This window comes from Rhea americana, unplaced genomic scaffold (genome assembly GCF_003343005.1).
Source record: "Rhea americana isolate MKP2758 unplaced genomic scaffold, rheAme1 scaffold_99, whole genome shotgun sequence".
In the NCBI taxonomy this organism is placed as follows: Eukaryota; Metazoa; Chordata; class Aves; order Rheiformes; family Rheidae; genus Rhea; species Rhea americana.
Window position 1 is genome coordinate 2811184 of NW_028187188.1, and position 24459 is coordinate 2835642.

General features: G+C 36.4%; 1 protein-coding gene across 3 annotated transcripts in view; it reads right to left on the reverse strand.

Annotated features, from left to right (window-relative positions):
* Nucleotides 1-24459, reverse strand: part of TBCK (TBC1 domain containing kinase) — a 107719-nt gene that overhangs the window by 78678 nt on the left and 4582 nt on the right. For all 3 annotated transcript variants that reach the window (XM_085325640.1, XM_085325641.1, XM_085325642.1), the window contains 2 exons: nucleotides 23285-23519; nucleotides 21300-21372 (listed from right to left, as the gene is read on the reverse strand). In XM_085325640.1, the coding sequence (XP_085181766.1) occupies nucleotides 21300-21372; nucleotides 23285-23477 (266 nt within the window). In that variant the 5' untranslated portion in view covers nucleotides 23478-23519. The remainder of the gene's footprint in view (nucleotides 1-21299; nucleotides 21373-23284; nucleotides 23520-24459) is intronic.

Below are 24459 nucleotides of genomic sequence, written 5' to 3' on the forward strand. Positions count from 1 at the left end.
GTAACAACCCTAAGGCCAGGGTGCAATGTTACTCAGAAAGACTACCTCTAATCTTTTTACTTTCTTCATTTTTTCCCCTCTGACCAGATTTCAAGACTGGCGACTTTATTTCTGCAGAAATAGATCACAGGAAGTCCAGACGACAAAGCATATAAAGGCCCAATTTAACACCCCCATTTTTTCTTTTATTGTTAAAATATAACATACTAYAGCATTTTGGTCAAGGCTCACCTCTTTCTCTAACTCATTAAAAAATCTGTGCAACAGCAAACTCAAGTGGGGGGCATTACAAGCTGATGAGAGAGATAAGCCAACTAGCTGAACAAACCCTCAAATTAATTTCTCTATCAAGGTTCAACTAGCCACTATTCRTAAATATGCAAAAGTCAAAATTTTGTCATGAAGATGCACAGCTAACTTTTGACAAATACCGTAATTCCAACAGATATTCATATACTAGGGCAACATAGAAATATCACAAAGATACGTATTCATAATAGAYAAACAGGACCATTAAGTTGTCTTACAAGCTAGCTATTCTCTGGTCTCTCATCTTTTTCTTGGAAAAAAAGTTCTGTACCACTTTACACTAGATGTAAATGTATAGATTTAAGTTAAGTTTTAAGCACAAAAGAAATCTCTATCTTAACATATGTCCACAYTGCTGTAACATAGATCAGGGCATTTGGAAGTGATTCTCAAGGTCTTAGCAATTGGACCAAAGCCGCATGTCTAAGAACCACAAAAACAAAACAAAACCCCACAATCATCTCATTCCTCCTCCTTTGGCCCTTCTCCCCCACCCCTGCAAGTTTTTATTTTASTGATATATATATAYACRTACACACACGTGTGTACACATGCGTACATATGTATACATGTGTGCACATGTCTAACACATACACATGTATACATATAACATGTGCATGTGTATACATGTAACATGCATATGTACATACATATGTGTATATATGTGTATGTGTTAGACATGTTACACTGTGTGTGTGTGTGTGTGTGTGTGTGTGTAAAACACATCACAGCACCAGAAGTCTTCAGCTATGTTGTCGTCCACATAACTGTAGGGCACACACATGGTTTTGGTACAAACTTTTGTCACAGGCCTTCAATTTTCCTGTATAGTTTTCGTTCACAACACTAATATTAATGATAAAGGTAACAAACCAAGTCTTTTCTTTCACATTTGGATGAGCTTGGCAAAACAAAGCAGTAAAAATAAAATAACTGATAGAAAAGTCTCCATGTCTCCAGTAAGGTACTGAATATGAATAATTAGCATGTAATGAGATAATTTTTAGGCTAACTAGTGGCTCTTTGTGTCAAAAAGGTAACTATTAAGTGAAATTTACCACAATTTTGAGGCAACTGTRCCTGAGAAGCACAGTATGCTGCTGCTGACACTAGAGGGCCTCAGCTACCCATTTATTCTCCAAATTCTCTCATAATTGATAAAAGGAAAACCCAGGCAAATGCCTGAAAATACTCCTTTTGTATTCTTTGTCATTTAAGATACCCTTTCATAGAGTTCCAATGATCAGCAACACAAGTGAAAAATATTTGCATGTAATCATATATTTCTTCAGGTTCTTAACCTCTTAATGYCATGCTACCAGGCAGAAGCTTTCAGCCAAATGTCTCACCCTGAAAGGAGAGCTTGTACACCTCCCAAAAGTTTAAAAAAAAAAAAAAATCTTTATAAAATACTATCAAGCTCTGCACAGTGCTGTTGCACATTAACTAACTTTTATTTCATTAGGGAAAAAAATATTGTTATTACCCACAAGGTTTGCATTTAACTGCCAAGGACCTGACAACCATAACCACATRTATCACTGTTAGTAAGCTTAAGATATCTTGCTGCTTTAAATTCTCCAAGGTCAAGCACAACAGCAGTGCCTTGACTCACTAAAGATGATTACCAAGGCCATCCCCTAGCTTCAAGCTGGCTCAATTCTCTACAGTTTCTACAGCCACCGGCAGCACTGCAGGTGCTGCACTGGTTCTACAAGTGCAGAAAGTGCACTCTCAACGTTACCTGCAGGCTTCAGGTAAGTTGACCTTTCAAACAAACAAAAAACCCACCCCAAACCCCACAATCCTAMGTGAGAAGCACATTTAGGATAGTAAGGGCTAAAAAGGTTCAGAAATATTTTTTTTCTGGTTTATCTGGAAGCCTRTTCTTCACTGGAATTAGCTATGACAGACCTAAAGGCGCTGCTTAGCCACTGCCACTGCTGAACTGGATAGGCTTCAGTATCCTTTAAGCACTACAAACAACGCAGAAGAAAAAACAAGGCAGCACGGCAGGCTCCATACCAACCACTGTGTACTACTGACATAAAGAGAGCTGAAACAACAGCTGTGCGGTATGAAATACCCTGTTCATCTCAGCAGCTCCTAATCATGATTGTAACTTTATTGTGCACCTTATTCTATTGCTCAGAGCAGACACTGAAAGAGGCATTAGGTAAAAGCATAAAAGACAGATGCACTTCAACAACTGGCAGATCTAAAAGGGCACCAATCTTCAGGTCCTAGTTCTTCTCTCTCCAAGATGACATGTTTTAGGTTCTTCCTCTCTCTGTAAGCAGGAGAAGCTGAGAAAAGAAAMTGGAATTTCTCTGCAAAAGGAATACTTCACTGACAGAAAATTTCTGAGATACAATCTCTCTAGAACTAACAGCACCTTTTCAAGGAGTGGCTTCATTTACTTTTCCTGCTAATCCTCAATAGATCTGTTGAATCAAGTAATCTACTTTCTGTAGCTTCTAAAACACAAGTATATCTTCAAGGCAAAGGACTGCACACTGATTTAAAATCAAATTGGTTGATTTATAATTACTGCCTGATTTTTACCTGATTTGAAGAAGAAAAGTAGCYGTGAAAGAGGCTACTTACATGTTCTTTTAATTCTTTGCTTTTAGAGTGAAAGAATACTGAATTAACCCAACATAGGATTTTAGGATTATAACTTGAGTGTATAGACTTGTGGTACAAGAAGCACAAAGGATAAGAATTCTTCCCTCAGAAATGTATTTAGGTAGGAAAAAGTATCTGTACAAGCTAATATAAGCCAGTTCAGTCAACAGTGCAAAATCACCATGGTCAAGAGACACATCTGCATGACATTTGGGTGGGCAAAGGGGGAGAAAGAAAAGGAAAGAGGATTTAAAAACCCACAAAAAATGAGGATTGTTTTATTATCTCCAAAATTGGTCAGACTAAAAGCTATACCAGACAAATSACTAATTTCCACAGTGTAACAGCACACAGGTGTCTGCTTTGTCCATTCACAGAAACCATTAACTTTTTTGCTTAGCAGTCAGCCTGATCCCCAGCCTGCTGGATTCTTACTGATATGGACTAGAAGCTCTTTTCTGGCAGTGTACTTCAAGGATAGCCAACCTAACTTATCAGAAAACAGATGTTTTAGCTGAGTTTCATTTTTTTTGTGATGCTGCAAACCTGCTGATGAGATAACCTGACTGTTTAGGATGCTTCTGTTGCTTTTTGCTTTCAGACAGAAAAGATACTTCTTAGTGTGTCCACTTCAATTTTTCATATGATTGAGAACACCTTCTTGGCCAGGCTGAAAGGGAAAATGTGTATTAGCAAGAAAAGAAATACACACACACACACACACACACACACACACACACACACACTGAGAGCCTTACCGTTCCTCAAAAAGAACAAATATTAACACAGAAGAAGCAGCTAGAAGAAGGATTTACCTGGAACCAAGTAAAGTTAAAACAAAACAAAACAAAAATCCTCTCTAAAACAATTAATGGAATGGGGAGCTGAGACTGAGCATACTTGCTAGTATCAACAGAACAGCACGAGGAAGAAACATCTAGGGAGAACTGCTCAAGCCATATGAGAATACAAGCACAAGAACAAACAAAAAGGAGTGGAAATATAGATTGGCAATTATAAGATAGGATGTTCCAGGAACAAACAACTTTCTGCAACCGATTATTTCCATTTTAGATGAAGTTACTGGCTTTCCAAGTCCTAAAAAATGGGCATTCTAGGTAAGACCAAAAATTCTATTTAAGCCTAGTCTTAGTATCCTATTGCCAGCAAAGATGATAGGCAGATGCCTAGGTGAGAGGTAGAACAGGGTAAATGTATGAAACATTTCCTGGTATTTTCCTGGCTTCTAAAACTTATGATTTTAGTTATCTTCTTTTTGGGCGGGGGTTGTGAAGGGAGGGGAAGAGTTTGCTGCCTCCTTAGCATCTCATCTGATAATGGCAGAACAAAACAACTCTGCAAGTTTCAGCAGCTCTCATTATGGGATATCCATTATTCTGAGACTTTCATCTCTATATGCACAGAGTATGATCCATCAGTCACTGTATAAATTCACAATCAACAACTATTTTGTTGATAGCATTTCCTTGCTATTTTATCACAAGGCTCTCCTCATCATGCTCTGTTGCTCTAGCCTCCAGAAAAACAACTTTAAATTTCAGCTTTTAAGCAAAGAAAGTGATTGCTTAATATCAGAGCAGGAAAAGAGATTTTGGAAAAACTCATTTGACAATCAGCAGCAATAGTCCCTACACGTATCACAGACTGCAGGGGGAGCAGGGGGAGGGAGGTAGCTACTTGATGCMTGGTATTTTGAATGCTTAAGAACGACAGGACTGGAAATCAATACGTTTGGAAATCACAAACGAGTGGGGTCAGGAAACTTGACTTATTAAGATGCAGGAACAACAACAAAAAATAACAGAAAGAAGTAAGTTCAGCATTTGGTTCAATATTATGAAAGTTTTCAGTTCACACAGATTTCCTTTCCTCGCACTAAAAGAAAAATTAATGCCAACCTGCACATGAAATCACTCTATTCGTCATCTGTAACAGAAGTGCATTCAGGGCATTAACTGGAAATTTACTCCTCTGTTCCCTTTCAGTGCTGTAAGAGTGTAGTTTAACATGCAAGAGTAGTCAGGCATCACAAAAGACGTTTCAGTCTGCTTACTGCTCCCAGCCCTACCTTCTAGACAAAGCATGCATGCCATTGTTGGCAGCTCCATAAGCCTCTGAGCTGCAAAATAATCTCCCTCTTTGGTTTTCTGACCCAGGCAGCTGTGGCTACTACAGCGTAGTTGACCATAACATGCAGGTCCGTCTGGATAGCAATGTAGAAGCAAAGATAATGSGAGGGGAAGAGGGGGCAGGGCTGGAGGCAAGCAGAGAAAGCAGCAAAATCCTGGGGACAGAAGAAATATTTCCGATTGTCACAAATGTATCTGTGCTATTTCTAACTGTTCGTAAATTCCACTTGCTTTTATGCTATTGTGACAGCCAACCCAAAGGATCTAGTCCATTTTGTAGAAGCAAAAAGAAAGGTGTGCCTGGAAAGCAGTTACAATGCAATCAACACTGAACGCACTGTTTTGAGGGTTTCATCCAGTGAAATACACAAGGTCCCATTGGAATTCTGAGRGAACACAGGACTGGTACCAAAAAGTCTGATGATCTACTTCAACTGTACAGAGCTTTGTACTTTTTGTACTTACTGGAGATGCATGTGGATTGTGCTAGAAGTCATCCTTCTTCAACCCAATGGCAACGCAAGAGAGGAGRAAATTTATAACAAAAAGTGGAAGCTAGAACTCTTTTGACTTCCCTCAAGAAGGCACAGCAAGACCAAATGGGATAAAATTATGAAGATGGCACTACGCTTCCTTAGACTTAAAACTCATGGGTACTTGCACGCTTAAGGAAGTCCTTTATGAAATCTGTGCGTCTTTTTCTAATATTGTGTTGTGGCTGTAAACAAATAAGCTCCAGAGGAAGTACATCTCACCAACAAGAAGTTTTAAGAGGCTTACAGCACCGGTTCCACAGTACACAGGAGTGAGAACACAGGCTCCCTTCCCAAAGAGGGGTGTCAGACAGGTCTGTCCTGAAGATATGCATTGGAGTGACACAAACCARCAAAGCCATCATTTATTACCTCAACCTTGTAAAACTAGGAAGCATTTGGAATTCAGGAAAGAAATCCAGAGCAACAAATTGTGCCTCTTCAAAGTGGAATGGAAGCAGGTTGTGAACAGATGTAATGTTTCTGAACTCATAAAAGTGACAATATTTCAACACAAGCAAAACTACAAACCAAAGTGACATTTGCAGTTAATTCCATTACAGCCAACAATGCAGATGAACTAGTTTGTTCAGGAGTGGTGTGGCCAGACGGTTACAGCAAAGGAAAAGCTTGGTATAATCCCAGCTGAGACTGAATCACTGCACCGTCCTCAAGAAATCTATCTGACCTGCTTATGCCTCAATCAACCAGCTGGAAAATGGGAGAGAAAACAGGACTGTATTGAAAACCAGATGTGCAGATGAACTGGGTCTTCCTGGGTAAATAAATTACAAAATACCCTATACAGAACAAAGTTTGATGCAGGTGGGAATAGTTTATTTAGCACTTTATTATGTGTTTGATTAAAAAATGGCACTAGGGACTGTAACTGTAAACACTGCCAGTTTGCTTGGAAATGCATTCACATTATCAGAATGAAATGAACTGGAAGGGAATGCAACAAGCAGAGAATACAAGACAAAAAAAAAAAAAAAAAAAAGAAGAAGAATTTTACAGGCAAAGTCCTCAGGAAGTCTCTAACTCATGCAAAAAGGTATTTCACACAGGATATATTGAACAAGCTCATATTGCTCATCTGACAGAACTGTAAAAGTCTTTTCATTCCTCTTTTAAACTGCAAACAACTTTGAAAGCAATGCTTGAGTATTATATATACTCATTGAAATGAAGATACTTTTTTATGAATGTCTCAAATTGGAAAGCACAATAAAAATGGAGCAAGGCAGAGATGAAAGGGAAGAGTAACTTCAGATATACAGCATATTATACAAAAAGATTTTTAATAGACATGATGCATCTCTGAATGATTTAAACATRTGTTTCTCATAAAGCAAAAATTTTAAAACATAGCACCCTTAAGTCCTTTACAACAYTCAGCATTAATAATGGTGTAACAATGATGATTTTCATTGGACCAAAAAGTAACATTCAATAAACAATCTTTCAATCACCAGAGAGAAAGATGAGGTAAAGCAGCCCTCATTTAAAACCAGATCACAGACTATATGTTCTTATATAAATAACACAATAAAACTACATGCAAAACTGACAGTAAGAACAACTGCAACTGGGAGGAAAGCTTGCTATTCTATTTTGCACAGAAGACCAGGGCAATAATCCCTGAATATTAATAAAGAGCTTAATTTCAATTGGATTATATAAACGTATCACACATTAAACTGCCAACATTTCATTAATTGAAATGACATCTTACAGTCTCCTCCTCTTCTCTAAAAGAGAGTGACCTGGTAAACTGGAAGAGCAGAATTAAGATCAGGTTATGYCAAGTTATACCAAATCTTTATTTCTTTTGGATTTCATCTAAAATGAAATACATAGACCTCTAAAAAGGCCATACATTTTCAGATCAATATTCCTGCACAGTCTATCACAATCTAACAGAACAAGGAAACCAATTTGTTAATGTATCGAAAGCAAATAACRTAATTAATGGTAGTCAGGATATTCTTGTTTTAAAATAAAAACATCAGTTGGATCTTCAGACTCTTACTAGTTTCTCATGAAGTTAGTTCCAAAGCAAGTATCAAATCTTCAGCCACAGACTATCATCTATTTATATCTGAATGCACTAGCCTTTAAATTTCTAGGCACAGGCAGTTGAAACTTAACATATCCTATGGCAAAGAGGCCTTGACATTTGTTCATTAAACATTTAATATGCAGTAAGTGGTACAACTAGCAATACCACCATAGCCTTAAATCACACAACCATTGAAGGAAAAGGTGCTTCCAAAGATGCAAGATGAATGACCATACAACACCAGACAGCTTATATTTTCTTATTTTCTTCTATGCTAAAATAAAAYACCTACACGAGAATCAACTGCTGTTTGCACTCTGAAATGCCCACGTGCTACTACAAATTGGTGGCTAGCTCTGACYGATCATTTGAACATAGTAAGCTTCAGAAAAGGCCTGAAGGTGAAAGCCACAGATCAAACTTTGTTTGCTTCACAAATCTTACCATGTTACAACCTATTACCTCTTACCAATCTTTTCAGATTTAAGTGCCTAATGTTACATGTTTAAACTGAATATAGATGACTGAAAAAGGGAAAAACCTATCAAAGAGCAAGTCTAAATTATCTCAATTTGGAGAGTTGAAGGTAAAGCAAGATCAGAACTTGCGAATATTTCACCATAAGCTTTATTAGGGAAAAAAGTAACTTCATAGCATGAGAACCATTAGAAAATATAAATGCCTGATTCAGAATTGCTAATAAAAAAAGAAAGAAGCCAAGTCTCCACATTCGCAAGACTGACTTCAAAAAAAGAAAGAGAAAAAGAAAAAAAGGAGTAGTTCTATTAAATGGGAGGGGAATTGGGTTACAAAAGCTCCTGGTTTCAGCTGAATAGCCTAGATTTTTCTCTCAAAGATTATTAAAAATAAACACACACACACAGAGACACACAGAGACACACAGATTCTCAAGTAATCTCACTCAAGCGATCAAATTCTACTAACTTGGCCTTTTAAAGATCAAATACCATAATAATTGCAAACCAATAGCAAGAGCTGGCAACACTGACTTTGCAGCAAAAGCATTACACAGGAAGAATGCTATGCATTTAAAAGTGCATGTAATTCCTGTAACTCCCACTMGTGGCAGCAGATCCTTTCAGCAAATAGGGCAGTATAAAAGTGGTTAGAGACTTGGGAAAGGGGGTATCAAGCACCACTGCAAGGTGCTCCACAAAATATTTTCACTATCACTTAGCCAGCTACTTTTCCCCTACCTCACTGCAGCATTTTAACATGTATTTCTGGTTATATCTACAAAGAGACTGAGGGATGCTAAAAGTGTCCTGAGGGAAAAGGATGTGCAATGCAGTCACTTCCACTGAACATACTAAGCAAGAGATTAATAACTATGGATGTGGTCTATACCCCAAAGCAGCAGGGTGGCAAACTGCATAGATTCAAAAGCTACACTCTTAATTACTGAGGTGAACATAGATTGTAGAAGCATAAGTAACCAAAAGGTTTACAGAAACTAAGGTGTAATTGTTCATTTCTGGAAAGCATTTTTCACACATTTCACTCAAAGAACATGTCAAAAAACAAAATACAAAATTGCCCATTTCATCTTTGTGGGGCACTAGACTACACTGATCATATTAGCAGGAAAATGTAATTCACTGTCAAAGAAGAAAAAAGTAAWTACAATGACAGGGGAACTATGAAAATGGAAGAAAGGAAAGTCATGAGAAATTTTGCTGATCCATGACTTGGTAGCTTCATGATTTTCAAAATGTAGAAAAGTTGAAGAAAGACACTCGCCTTGCTGGCAAAAAAAAAAAAAAATACTTTAAGAAATGTAAGAACCTAAAGAGCAAATAAAGTGGCTGAGAAGTATTCCTTTTCATATCATTTTTGCACAAGAACAAAAATACAAGAACAAAGCAAGATTCTGGCAAAAACCAACATCAAGACACCAACATTTTGAAGTTTTCATTCTGACTGAGGGAATGGGTCATGATCTCTATTTGTTCTTAGGAAAAACTCTGAAACCATGTCATTTAAAAACTGTAGGTCTTCAACTGTGAGGACGGAAATTTTTCTGAGAATTCATCAGTATGAGGCAGTTTTCCAAGAAGTGTTGCTTTGAGTGAAAGTAGTACATTCTTCACAAAGATAAAAAGTTACAATACTTTACTTAGAATCAGTACTTTTGGCTGACTCAGCTAGGGCTTTAATTCCTACATTACATTAGATAGTTTTTGGTTTTAGCAAATGCGTCTACTGAAATAATGTGGGGAATATCCACAGAATTCCAAGTCTATTTTAAGCACATTAACTTTATATCAGTTTAAGTATAAAAAAGTCTAAAAAAATAATTTTCTTTGCTTAAACTAATTTGTTTGCATAACCACTTTATCTGCTTTTAACAACACGCATGTACACAAAGGAATTTAACAGTGGTCTTATGGTGCTTAAGGCTTTTTTCTGTTTTAATAAGGCACCTGAAATTAAAATATGATATTTAAGGAAGCTTTTTAGATAGTTCTACAAATTAGCTTTATTTTTTTTCCTATTCTCACACACACACACACACACACAGAAAAAAAATCACAGAATGTAATGGAAATTCGTTTCTCAGTTGACCAGTGTTTCAAGCAAGATGGACACCAATTTTTCTTCCTCTATAAAGAAAAGCACACATAACATTTTATTGCTTTCTAAATGCTCCACTAGTGAATTAGCTGAAGCTGGCTGGTAACAACTGTTTATCACCTTGACCAAATTACAAGGGTAGAAGAAACAGGAAAGATTTTAGAAAATAAAACCAAATARAGTTGTCTGTTCAGGATTTGATGGAAATTCTGCACAAAAAGCACTAAAAAGCCAGTTATAGGCTAAACACAGAAAAGAAAAGCATCTCCTAGGCTTAKCTCATTTTCCATTGTCATCATATTAAGTCTGCAAATCTTTGAAGATCAAACTATGTGAAGAGTTAAAAACAAATAAAACAAACCACATCAACACCTATATTTCTTTTAGTGAGTTTTAAGCCAGGATGGCTTTTTTTGCAGACTACAAAAAATTGCCTCATAGCAGACTGGAAAAAATTCACATTTGTCTTTATATTTTCATCATAAACCTGAGTTGTGTCTGGAAGACAAACACAAATTAATCACAGAGCAAGCAGGTACTACACTCATGCAGCGTCTTCCCCGTGTATGAACCTCTCTCAGCTTAGACAGATGTGCTGCTCTTCTGTAGAGAGAGAGACTACTGGAAGAAAGGACAACTTCTTCACAATAGAACAGATGAGCTTCTGGGAACCCAGCTTTAATATCCATGCACCCAAAACAAAGGGCTCCCAACCATTAAAATATTGCATGGATTCAGAGATCATGTATTATGCATTAAAGTGGCTTTGACACAGTAAGGAGAAGAGAAAACAGCAGTGAGTAAATAATAGAATTTCGCAAGACCACATCTTTGCCTCCTGAAGAAATCCAAGACTTTTTCCTTTCTTTACAGATTAATAAAAAATGTCCACATAAAAATCACTTTCCAGTGAACTAAAAGACAAAACAACAACAACAAAACACTCAGCCCATGAAAAAGAAAACAAAAAACAACCAAACAAAAAAAACAGCTTTCTCCTCAAAGKCCTAGGAGCTGAAGAATTCAGCTCCATTAAACAATCTGGCTTCTCTGAGCAGAACAGTTTTCTTGCCCACATATTTAGTGTTACGTGAAGCTAAGGAATAATCTCCTGCAGAGATAAAAAATGATCTTGTCACTATCTAGYAAGAATCCTCAGGTAGGGAGAAGAAAGCCTGCACTATAAGTAGAAAAAGGCTTCTTATGGTAGCAAATAGTCAAGAATAAAAACACAAGCAAAGAAYAAATGTCCAAGAGCTCGCATGAAAGATAAATATGTTGTTCCATCTCACTGTAGTGGCTCAGAACTCAAAAATGAGTAACCTGACAGGTGGTCCATTTAAAGTTAAAGTATTTGTAGAGATTGTTCAGGATTGTCATGTGCGGAAAATAAGTAGTCCTTCCAAAGAGGTACACAAGAAAACCCACAAACACAAACTCAGCAGGAACAAGTTATTCTCATTAACTTTTAGCATTAACTGTAATTCTGTGAAAACACAGTAAAGCCAGACTACATCCCACAACTTCTGGTTTCCCTTATTTCACTCTGCACTAAGTATTGTATCTTTGAAAATTAATTGTATGTCAGGAATTTTGATCAACCACATGGAAAATAGGATAGACTTGACTCTACTTAGAGGTTACTTTGATAATTAGCAAAGGGGATACATAAGCTACTTATGCATGGCCAACTCACAGCTTTTCAGCTTATGTGAAACAATTTTATTCAATGCATATAAATGAAAATCAGCAACATTCAATTTTGTATTTGCAGCACAAAACACAAGGCAAAATGAGGAGTTCCACATTAACACTTGAGCCTTGATCAAAAATATGCTTTCAAAGCAAATCTCCTGACCATTTCCTTCTGCCGTGCTTGATTCATACTATACAGTAGTTTAGAGCACACAAACTGGATTCAGTTTTAGATGAAACTGAAACTGAAGGTAGGATCCAGGAGCCTGCCTACAGCCCTCCAGCYACTAACTGGCATTTTGTCCAAGCAGACTGGAGCTATACTGAAGCAGCATCCCTAAAAGGTGTATAGCACACTTTGCTTTATACATCTACTCCTACTGGATTACTTGCAAATAAAGAGATGGCCTGGAAAAGCTCTCTTTTTTTAGTTCGGGTCATCCAAGGCTCTTGCACTTCATCTTGTCCCACAGTAGCCTACGCTCCTGGTTTCCGGAGAGACTACCTAGCAGKCTCACCCAAAGGGAGTACAGACAACCTACGGGCCATCCCCACGACTGGGCCAGTTGCCAGCCTCAGTCAGTGTTTCCTGCACAAATTCCTACACGCAGCACCTGGAGGGCACAAGCAGAGAGAAAGTCACAGCTGGCAACAGATCTCGTATCACAGCCAGGAAGTTTACATCATCAGCCTCTCAAAGTAGATGATGCTTACRTTACCACAACAGAGGGCTCAGTACAGAACAGACTTTTAAGATCATAGGCATGATCTCTGCTATTCAAGGTTATAGTTGACAATTTCATAATTGACAGCTACATGTTTTACTTAAGGAAGGCCTATATCTATGACATAAGAATGGAATTTTGCTTAATCTTAGCCACACTTACTACCTTCCACTTCAAAAGAGGTGATAAATACCTAACTTCAATATTCAAAGTTATGTATATTCTCATTCTTTCTGTGGTGCCCCAAGTGGGTAAGAAAAATCTCATTAATAATCTGATCAATCTAAAATAAAGCAAAGCTAAAAATGAATTAGTGTTTAATGCCTTTAACATTATCGCAGCTCTTTGGCAGTATGAACTGAACTGACAACTCTAGAAATCGTAACTAGCAAACAACAAATAATGCTGCCCTCATAACAAAGGAGTCTGATTTTTCATTATTCATATTTGCAGTTCTACAAAGCACCGACAGTTCAAAAAAGTGAGGGGGAASGGGGAGGAGTGGAGTGGAGTGCGTATGTTGGCTACTCCTCAACAGAGTAACTGCAGACCAAACACTGTAGAAGATGTGTTTTTTTTTTTTTTATAAGAAACAAATACAACCACTATCTCAGATTAAGTACAGATATTGGGAGGAATGATTATTGACCATGTTTTAATTTTATGAGATAGTAGATAGCAGCAAAGYACCCAGAACTTTGTAAAGCTGCATTAAAGCCACCTCTTTACAAATTTCTGTCTTTGGGAGAAGGACTGCACTTTAGCCTTCTCTACATGAGAGGATTAAGCATTAGCAATAGGGTAAGTTCCTAATGAAAAAAAAACAGTGTTTTATAAACACGTAACAATTTTTAATTAGTCCCACCAGTAATTATAAGAGAGCACAGCTCTTCTTGTAAGGACAAGCATTTCCTTTGCAGCAATACTCTTTTAACAGTACAGTTTGGCCATACCATATTACAAAAGGAAAAATCTAAATATCTATAGGTTAAAAACTATGCCTATGTACAATTTAGTAGCTAACTCCAAAAATAACCTGATTCCTTACACCAGTGGTACAGATGCTACCCTAAAGTGAAACAGAACGGAAAGTTTCAGTTGAAGAATAGCCTGCAAATACAGGTGATCAAAGGGACTTTGCAACGAGGCCAGTAAGCTACAGTGCTGTTAAGAACTTCATGGCTACCAATTAATATTCCAAGAGGCATTAGAAGCATAACACTTTGATCTATATCCCRTATGGATCACCACCACAGATGGAAACCACCTATTCAGAGAGGTAACAATAAAACCAAGTGTAGCCAAAGCAGTTGCATGTGACAAAATTTTAAGTGTATTAATAATTACATAATTAATATTAACTTGCCTTGAAACTGAAATGAATGATATGCTCACCAAAGGGGTTATCAGAGATGGATGTAGTTGTATGTAGGAGGCATCCACATAAAAAAAAAAAAAAAAGAGAGAGAGAGAGAGAGAGAGAGATAAGCAGTACTGGGAACAGAAGAGACTGCCCCCTTTTTGGGAGGGAGGCAATAGCATAAAAATATCAGGCATCAGAAAGAAAAATCAGAGAAGATAGACCAGTCCACTTTAGTTCTAACTTCTCTCATGAAAGAACTCTCAAGCCTGATCACCCTGAYCTCTCTAAACTAGTGCCAACTGTACAGCATCAGTTCATGGTACTGTAAATTCACAGCTAATTTAGAATGTAAGTGCAAGAGACCAACCATTTTAAGTACCTAATGATGATAACATGTACAAGTTAACCATACAAGTTAACAGACTGAGCATTGTGTGTACATATACACATGCATACTCAGTTGCAACAGAAGTTCCTTCTGTCTGCACTTCTATCTATCTAAAAGTCCTGTTAGTAYAGAAGCCAAACAGTGAAGTTAACTTGTGCTGTGCTCACGACATGATGCCCACAAAATTGCAGGGCAAGGGGACACGAAGTTTCCCATAGCATTATATTCTTTAATTCTATCACTTCAGGTCTGGCATGGCACTGATATAGGGATGACACGAGACTAATATAGCTTCTAGGCAGGACAMCAACCAGCTTGAAGTGAAGGCACAATTCTAGGTCTTTTTGCACTGTAAAATAAAGCAATTTGAACCTAAGGAGAGAACATTCGTATGTACATAAGAAATGATCTCAAACCATGATGATTAGAGATGTTTGCAAGYATATCAATACATCTAAATAATTTGATCAATAATTAGAGACAAATGCAACTCAAAATATTGCCTAGTAGTTTTAATKCCCTTCTAAAAGAAGGGGCTATATTGTAAGTATAATGAGTATTAGTTCTTCCTTTTTTTCCTTCAAAAAGCAGGATGATGTGCCAAACATTGTATTAATTAGAATAACCACATACTAACCACATCTTGTTCTCACAAGCTTGCAATTTTTATTCTAATTATTAATCTTAATACTGATTTATGATACATACAGTGTCACTCAAATAAACCTAGTAAAGTTTGCACAATGCAAATTTGATGTTTATTTGCTCAGTCATTAGCTTGTTAGTAGTAGTTTTCTTGTTTAAGCAGAATGGAATTCTAACACTGATCTACACAGTAACTTGAAGAATTGTCTCTACTGAATGAAGACACTTTCCTCCTGAGGCTGATGCTTGACCTTTTGGAGAGTAACTCAACATCCTTTTTCACTAGCTACTTTGAATGTAGAGTCAAAATACTACACTAGTTTTGCTCTCAATTAACTTATCATAACTCWTCTTCAGCTCACACTCTTTAATATCACTTTCAGCATGGAAATYTGTACAAAGTGCTTACAAGCAACATTGTATGGCAAAAGATTGAAATTTAATTATGCACTTTTCCCACATCTACTGACATTTTTTAATGTTGTATTTAACTGTCATGTCTACTTTTTAATAATTAACGTAAGTTAACAAAAAGCAAAAAGGCAGAGATTATCATAATCTCATAAAAAGTGACATTCTTTTGGAAGTTTCCTTTTTTCCCCTGGAAGAAAATAATGACACACTGCTATGTTTCATATGCAAGAAAGATGTGAACATATACACTCTGAGATTTCTTTGCACTGTCATTAAATATTGCAGTTGACTATACAAACATAGAATTTGGTTCCATACCTAAAAAATTCACTGACTTCAAGAGGTGGAACGTTCAACTTGACTAGCTCACGAAAGCTGTATTCCTTTTACATTCCAAATTATCTTTCTTCTGTGTGAAAAGAAAAGCTATTACAGGAGATATCTTATGCTAAAAGGAATGCTACAACAAAATTTTGCAGCCAGACTAAAAATTATTTACAGAAATAAAAAGACACTCTAATATTAAGAAAAGCAACTTTGGATAATATATAAACAAGTCATGACTAACGCCTATTCTTTCATCATAGCTTTGGAAATAAACCATTGGAAAGAAAATAAAGGAAAACTCTGAAGCCACTGAATGCCTCAAAGTATAGACTCACACATGCTTAGGAAAAAACTAATTTTAAGAAGTTTGTTTATTAATGCTACTTCATTTTACTAGTTCATCATTTACCCTTATTAAATGTAACCTCATTGTGACATATGGATTTCTCATGTGAAATTCCAACACAGACTTGATTCAAAGCAGAATACATTCAGCCCTTGAAGTTTTGCTCATATGTAGCTCTTCAAGTCATCATGTAAAGCCTTCAGCATTTTGATGACTTGCACCTGTCTTACAACATTTTTGAAAAATCCCTGGCTACTCAAAAATTGCTTTTCCCCCCTAGTACCATATTCTATAATGTAACTGCACTTCAAGTTTGCCAAAAGCACATTAATAGCTAGGATGGCATAAAGAAATCTAATCCAATCAATAAGCATACAACAGTTTAATACAGACAAATAAAATGTACTCATCCAAATCAATCAGATCCATTTTCTCCAAGCTAACAAACAGCTGCAGGCACAGTCTGCTTCCCATCAAATGTTCCATGTATAACAAACTATACCTTGTATCTCTGATGATTCACTAGTAATTTTTCAAAACTGTAACTTCCAAAACATATGACAGCTATATTTTATTGAAGAAGGGAATAAACTTAGACTGCCTAAGCCACAAATTGAAGACCAATCCTGAAACTGTATTGTAGGTGCCAAAAGTCTGCTGAGTATCAGTATTTGATGGCATTTTCATTATTATGAGTACAAGTGCAGACCAACTTCTTCAAAGAAGTAACACTCCAAATGTGGCAGAAAAGGAAAAGCACACAAGTCCTATTATAGCAACACAGGAGCAAAGCAAACAGTTCCTTTAACACTGTATGGAAAAGCTATCCCAAAGGAACAGTTCTAAATGTGTTTTGAAGATGATAACCTTAAAAATTAATTCATGTCTTACATTGTAGTCTGTGGTATCAACAGTGCTAAAATAAATAGTAAATTTGCAAGTCTACTAAAATTTTAACTKCCATAAAAATGAAAGTTCTCCTTAGTGAGACTGCTGAAGCCTGGAACTTCTACTCTCCAAAATTTTTGTGACTTTTTTTCCTTATTTGTTCACAAAAAGATCCTTGCATGCACAAGATGACACACAGAAAGCTAGCTAGATTTCCGGAAATATTTTCAAATCTCTGAACAGCATTAAACTACTATGAGCCTGTATCAGGTAATATCTAACTGTGTTTGGTTGTGTACACAAGTCCTAGTCCTTTAAAAACTAAAGGACTCTTGAATAGACTTCGAGAGCTGATTTTGTGCTCTTAGATTTTGTGACTGTTATAAGCTAAGATTTATACACACACACACACACACGCGCGCGCACAGAGGAAAACTATATACTGGAAAAAGTTCTCCAACTCAGAATAACAACAAATAAAAATAAACAAACATGAACAAACAAACAACAAGTCAGACTGCAATCTCTCACACAGAAAAGACAATTAAGAGTCAACTGTGAAATAATGGGGCACGATTGCCTAAAACTCTTATCCATACATCAAAGGTTCGAGGGTTCTATATTAATAGCTGCTGCTAGTTGGCTATAGCCCAAGTTCTCTGTGGCATACAACTCCAAAAGAACTTCTCCACCACTATTGTGAAGCCTGGTGGTAGTTTGGTAAAGAAAGCTGAAGTTAATGTCACTTTCAGGAGCATTAATTCCAGTTATGCTGTACACACAGCTTTCCCTCTTGCCTCCCAAAAATTCACAAAAGACACTGAAGAGTTGTATTAAATTCTCTTTCTCGTTACACAYGATAAGAATTTCAAAGAGCCTAATTGTTTAATGCATTTGAGAGAACCTGAAATACACCCAATGGAGTTCTAATGGTGTCACATGCTCTGCTTAGGCCCAAACATGCACCATTCAAAGAAGAAAATGATCCAACCACAAATTACCACATACTTACTTACGTTATATTTTGACAGTGAAGCTGAGCACATAACTTTAAGGACAATGGCAAACTGCTTTTGTAATTCATGGGGACTACTGTCACAACATTGTCAAGTAATGGATGAATTCCTAAACCTATGACAAATCAAGGTTCTAGAAAGTTTCTAGCGGAACGCTCAATAAAATGGCTTATTTCCTGTGACAGAGCAAGTTATGTAAATGTTAGAGCTCTAATTTCCAGTAATCTAGGTCCTATATATAACTGATCCATTAGAATTAGAAATTCTAATCAAACATAGAGACTCATTAAACAAAGAAGTCAGAGCTACATTTATTTTTTTAACATAATTCAGATATTAAGAAATGTATGTTACACTTTATGCATGACTTCAGAGAAGACTAACTGCAAATACCTACCTAACAGCTGTATGACCTGTTTTCCAATACGTATGGAAAGATGGACGGTCCATAATGTTATGTCTTGAATTTCAGCACTAATATTACAGAAGATTTCCTGCTGATTTGACATCAGCTTGTGATACAGGTGCAAAAGACTTAGTTTCTGGCAAACCTAGGGAAAATTAATCTAGAAACCAGAAGAGCAGCTTCTCACATTCCACACACAGTTCATGAAATTAATTACAATAGCATATGCATCAACCCTGGATGTGTAACCAGCTTTGCTATCACTGAATAACACAATCAGAATATATGGAAAGAGCCAAATACTTCCTTCCAAAGGTAACTGATACAGACAGATCAGATAACTGGGAATTGGTCCATCCAAGTTATTTCTGGATATTTAAGGGTCTCACGAAATTAACAAAACTATCCGTTCTAAATGTTTTTAAAAAAAAAGAGAGAAGGAAAATGTCAATCTTGCAAGAAACTTGAAGTGAACATAACTTATCTTTTAACTAATAGTGCAGAGYCTTTAAATTTACAGCAGATGAATCACCAACATCTTTCAAAGCTAAGAACATACTGGCTACATTTTGGTGTTACAAACTTTCTGGAAAAAAAATCCAGCCAGCTCATTAAAACTAAGATCAAATAGTAGAATAAATTATTTCAGTGAAAACTTTCTCAAGTCAAGAAGAAAGCCAGGCTTTATGCATCTACTTTCAACAGAGCCTCAGTCAAAAGAGCAAATTGTCATGAAGTGAGAAGCTTCTCTTGGCATGCCAACAAACCAAAGTTGCACAAACTTAGCATATCATCCGAAAAGGTCTCAAGAACCTTTCTTGATGCTACAAAAGAGCATGAGCTGCACACACAGATCACCAGTGGTTATCTGAGAATTTCATTAATAAAATTTTAAGAGAAAGAATAAAATTTTCTCCAATGTCTTTTTTAAAGACATCTTTACCCTTTGGTTAGGCAGGCAATTTTAARGATCTAAGATTAAATTGCAACAGAAGTTGTCAGAGAAGCTACGTAAGTATACTTTAAGCAATTCRAAGCAAATTAAAACAGCTACATGTAGGCTTTTTCAAAAACAGTCAAGACTGCAGACAGTCTGGCCTGCTTCTCATCTGACACCAAGGTACACATGTTCAAAAAAGTAGTGTGAGTGCTGAACGAAAAAAGGGAAGAAAAGAGCTTCTGATGCTTTAACTCTTTCTGGAACTTTGCACAACAGGAACCTGATGCAAAACCGTGTGAAGGACTGTAATACATATCACACATGAAAAGCCCTTTACACATCATCTTTAGATACCTCTTTATCTTAAATAGAAGCCATATTTGCCTAACATTCTTCAAGAYATACTGCACTGCAAACATTCACTGGTGTTCACAAGAAGAGATTTCATAATGACCAACATTGCTTCTCCAGTACAAGCTAAAATGCACAAAAAGCTAACATTCAGGCACAAGGCATTTTATGTCATCAATGCCAGACAACATTGTTAGTATCCTATTTAGGGGCTGAGAGACTCAAAATGCCACCAATTCAATATTTCTCCACTCACACAAATCTAATTGGGATTAATTAAAGGAGTTTATCAGGGCAGTACCCTATCCAACGCAGCTCACCCACAATGCCTGTTGACTGTGATTTTATTTATTACTTCCAGTAGTTCTTTGTTACTTTAATGATCTCTACCAAAGATTTTAACAGAAGTATTAATACAGTATCTGTAAGGACTAATACTAACAAGGAACATGAACAACTGCATCTTTTAAACGTGATTTCCTTCATACCTAGTCCCTCTGAAGTTTCATCGCTATCCAGGAAGACACAAAATTTGACAATAATTTTGCTGAATAAGCATCTTCTCTACACTTATATTAACATATCAAAAGAGTATGAAATTAATTGCTTGCTATAAACTTCTCAGAAACTAAGTGAAAAGCCTTTGGATTTCTCTAAACATGTTTTATGTTCATACACTCTTGCGTTCTGGAAATAACAAGGTATGTCCATCTATAATGGCTTGCTATCCCAGATGGAGATAATTTTCTTTTCTTTCATTCTTCAGATTTTCTGGGTTATGAACTCTTTAGGATAAGAGCCACTTCCTTTCTTCAAAGGTAATAGGAAAATACACACTTTTCATTTAAAATTACAGCTAAGACTTTTAGCAAGAAGTCTGATTTTTATTTATATTTTTTATTTTTAAAGCTATAGGTCAACTACTCTGCACATCCTGGTAAGAAAGCCAGTATTCTTGACATCTGGCCTTTGGACCTAGTTTTGACCAAAGCCTCGCTGAAGTGATTATATCAACCCAAGTTCAAATCGTTTATTAACACACTGGCATATATACGTGACATCCTGCTTCCTTGCTAATAAGCTAGGGATTTCTGCATATGAAAAATACGCACCAAATCTTATCACTTCTAGCATAAATATTTCATCATCTGGTATACACATAATCTTCAAATTCATTCTTAGGAAGTTTGTGATCCTGTCATAGGTTTAACTTTATTCTTAAGAAGAAAGCTCAAACAAAGAAGACAGGATTTTATGATCTACAAAGTATGTCTGTTGTAAATAAGTTCCCCTCGACTCCTCTAGTTTTTTTTTTTTTTTTTTTTTTTTTTGAGTTCTAAGAAATAAATACTCCCTCTTCCAAGCACGTTTGTCCGATAAACTGTGTTTTTTGGTTAAATTTTTGCGTTAACACAGTAAAATTTATTTGAACCATTAAGCAGTTAAARAAGCTCCAGGACTTTGCCAGAGACATCTGAAATTTTGGTCACTGGATCCAAGTTTAGCTTGACACTTTACCTGACTGGCTTTCTTTCACGTAGCAAATCTTCTAGACTCTTTTCACARTGTTCAGCAGCCACAACCAGCCTCTCTGATTGAAAAAAAATGTATACCAGGATTAGAATCCAGGTGAGACACTTGGAATACAATCTTCTCAGACATCTATCTGGCAGATGGTAAAGTATTTTGTCATACATTGTATGGAAGATCACAAATAATAAAGATGTATAACTTGGGTACATCACCATCTTTTTCATATGRGACAGAGCTGATTATCTGACTAAAGCAGCACTTTGTCCTGTTTCTTTAGGAAAAAACAGTGCTAACGCATCCATCCAGTCGTGCCCCCTCTCCCCCACTAAGTTTTGAACCCTTCAGCCCATGTCAACCAGATTTAACTTAAGACTAGAGGTCTCAGAGAAAATATGCAGATTTGCAGAAATCCATGACTGGTTTGATGAGACACACCCAAAGTAACAACAGCTTTGAGACAAGTGATTCAGAGTGAGCAAAGGAGTTGGTCTTGATTTGTCAACTAGCACATTGCTAGCTCTAGTCTGTCTCATCTAGCAAATAGGTACAGGATTTTTAGAATCACACATATTCCAGATATTGGTTGGCTGGCTCTGAGTACAGAGGAAGAAAGAAAAGGATTGTTGCAGTGAGGATGGGGATCGTGAGGGGGAGTAGGGAAAGACCATGGGAATGTAAAATAGCTCCTAAAGAAACTAGGCTTTGTTACTTCTGCTGCTCGTAAGCTGGTAGTAAGTATCCAGATTCAAAACCAAACTAAATATCACTATTTCAACCAAAAAATATGATTTTATAAGCAGATTATTACAGAAACATAAAGATAGAAAATACTTGGAGGAATAAAAGTCATCKCATTAAAGCTGGAACATTTGGCACTCAACTTTTTTTTGACTTCAAAATCAAAAGACCATTTTAAGTGTTATGTTAGCTAGTGTTTCTTAATGTCTCAGCTCAAAGGAGTGTTACAAGAAAATCCAATTTCTGTTTCAAGAGATAACAGCAAACACAAAATGAAAAAGATACCTTCTAAATCTATTGACTGCAGAATACAAAAAATTCACAAGCGTGAGAGCAAATGAACACACACGAAGAAACCACTCCCTCTCCATCCAAAATACTTCAGAGTATTTGAGCTTAGCAACTGCATAATTCTCTAAAAATCTGAAACATCCTAACATTCCACATTAAAAARGGAAAAAATTATCTGCAATACTTCATGAGATTCTGTAGTTTACCAAACAAAGACAATGCATTTTGATACAAAGAATGTTGTTGGATTTACAAGTAAAGTTAACAACCAATTAAATTGTCACAGGTGTTGCAGCTATTTTGTGAGAATTAAGTGCTCCACTCCTGCTGAGCTTGCAATAGTTAGGTCATTGGGAGTGGAAAYAACAACTGAAGCCTTATTTGAGCTAACAATAAGTGTGAGAATATTTATTTAAAAAATTCCATACCAGAATAAGGTAATTGTTAGTGAGACAGATCTTGAACAGCAAAGGTTGGAAGAAAAAAAAGAAAAAAAAAGGAAAACTTTTAACCAATATTTGTTATGCTTCAGGCAACAAGAACAGCTGCAAACAAGTACAAGAAGCCTAACCATTACATGAAATYGTTCAGAAGATAAAAATAAGGTGTAGTAGTTCAGCATCAAAGATGCATCTATTTCAGTGTCCTACACATACATACGGTGCAGCATTTGAGTAAAATAATTTTGCARTAAGGAAAGAAAATCTCCAGCTTCCATGGATTAGCATAATATATAACAAAAGAGAACAAACAGACAACTAACCTCTGCCTTGACTGCGTACAGAAGAAACAAAATCATCGGTACTGCCAGTCACAGCAAGGCACGCAATCATCTTGACAGTAAAAGCCAGACACTTCTAACTAGTGCAACATTCTGCTCAGTTGCCTTCAGATATATTTCAAAAAAACGTTAAGTGTAACCAAACATAAAACACACTCACCATGTTTTCCCCTGGTAATGTCAACATACTGGCAAAGCCTGGGATGGGTGATTGTTTTAAGGATTTGAAATCTCCCCAAAATTTTAATGGAGTTGGGTGTCAGAGGAAGGCCGTTACTTCCACAAACATCATGTGGCAGAGCTGAAGCGAAGAAGGTGGAGGCACCCATCTCGGTGTCTTTTAAAGGAAACATCTTTCTTTCACACAATCTGAAGTCCTTTCAGCCCTTCACATTCTTTAAAAAGAAAACACAGAGCAAAACCTGAGATGCAAAAGATATGCATTTCTGTGACTCAATTTTTAGAGTATTTACTAAATAAGGAAATTAAAATTTATTTCTCAGTAAAAGGGGGAAAGAAATATTTTTGCRTAACAAACAGTAATACTGCGCTGCTGCTTCACAAATACTACATTTGAAGATGAAAATATAGTAATATTTGTAAACAAAGAGATAGACTCATTTAGATAAAACTATTCTTGGGAGCAGGCATGCTTTAACGCAAGCAATATTCAGATGACTACTGCTAAAAATTAAGGTATTTATTCAAAAAACAGTAAAGACACTAAAGAGAAAAAAAGTCACTTGTATAGCACCACCATGTATCAGCAGGCCAGAAGTGTAGGTTACTACAAGTTTAGTGATAACCTAGCATCTATATCCTCTAGCATTCCTGATATTTAAAATTAGAAAGTTATGTTCTCCTTCCTACCTTCGTTTYTTTCCCTACCCATATGATAAACTGCTTGCTCACATACCAACTCAGGTAAATAATYATGAATTGAGCAAGTGACCTACATTAAACACTTCTATGCGACAGCGAAGCAAAGTTGGTTACTTTTCAACTCATTTCCAAAAGCACATATTTTCACGACCATTTTAATCTCCAGCCAGAACAACTTCTTACTCTGAATCGTGCATTTCAATTTACTGTGAGCTAAATATTTCCTCACACTTTTCCATAACCAACCACTATACAGTTAAAGACTATGAAAACCAAGAAGATGCACAAGTAGCAGACACTTCTACATGCAGTCAGCTCAGCCYCAGATAAACCTGCTTGGACTTTTCTACTATCAAATTAAAAATTTAATCTTGGGCACCAAGTACCAGAACCTGAACATTGAGTTCAAATCTCTGTTCAAACCATTCCTAGATTCCCCAGATGGTGAATCAA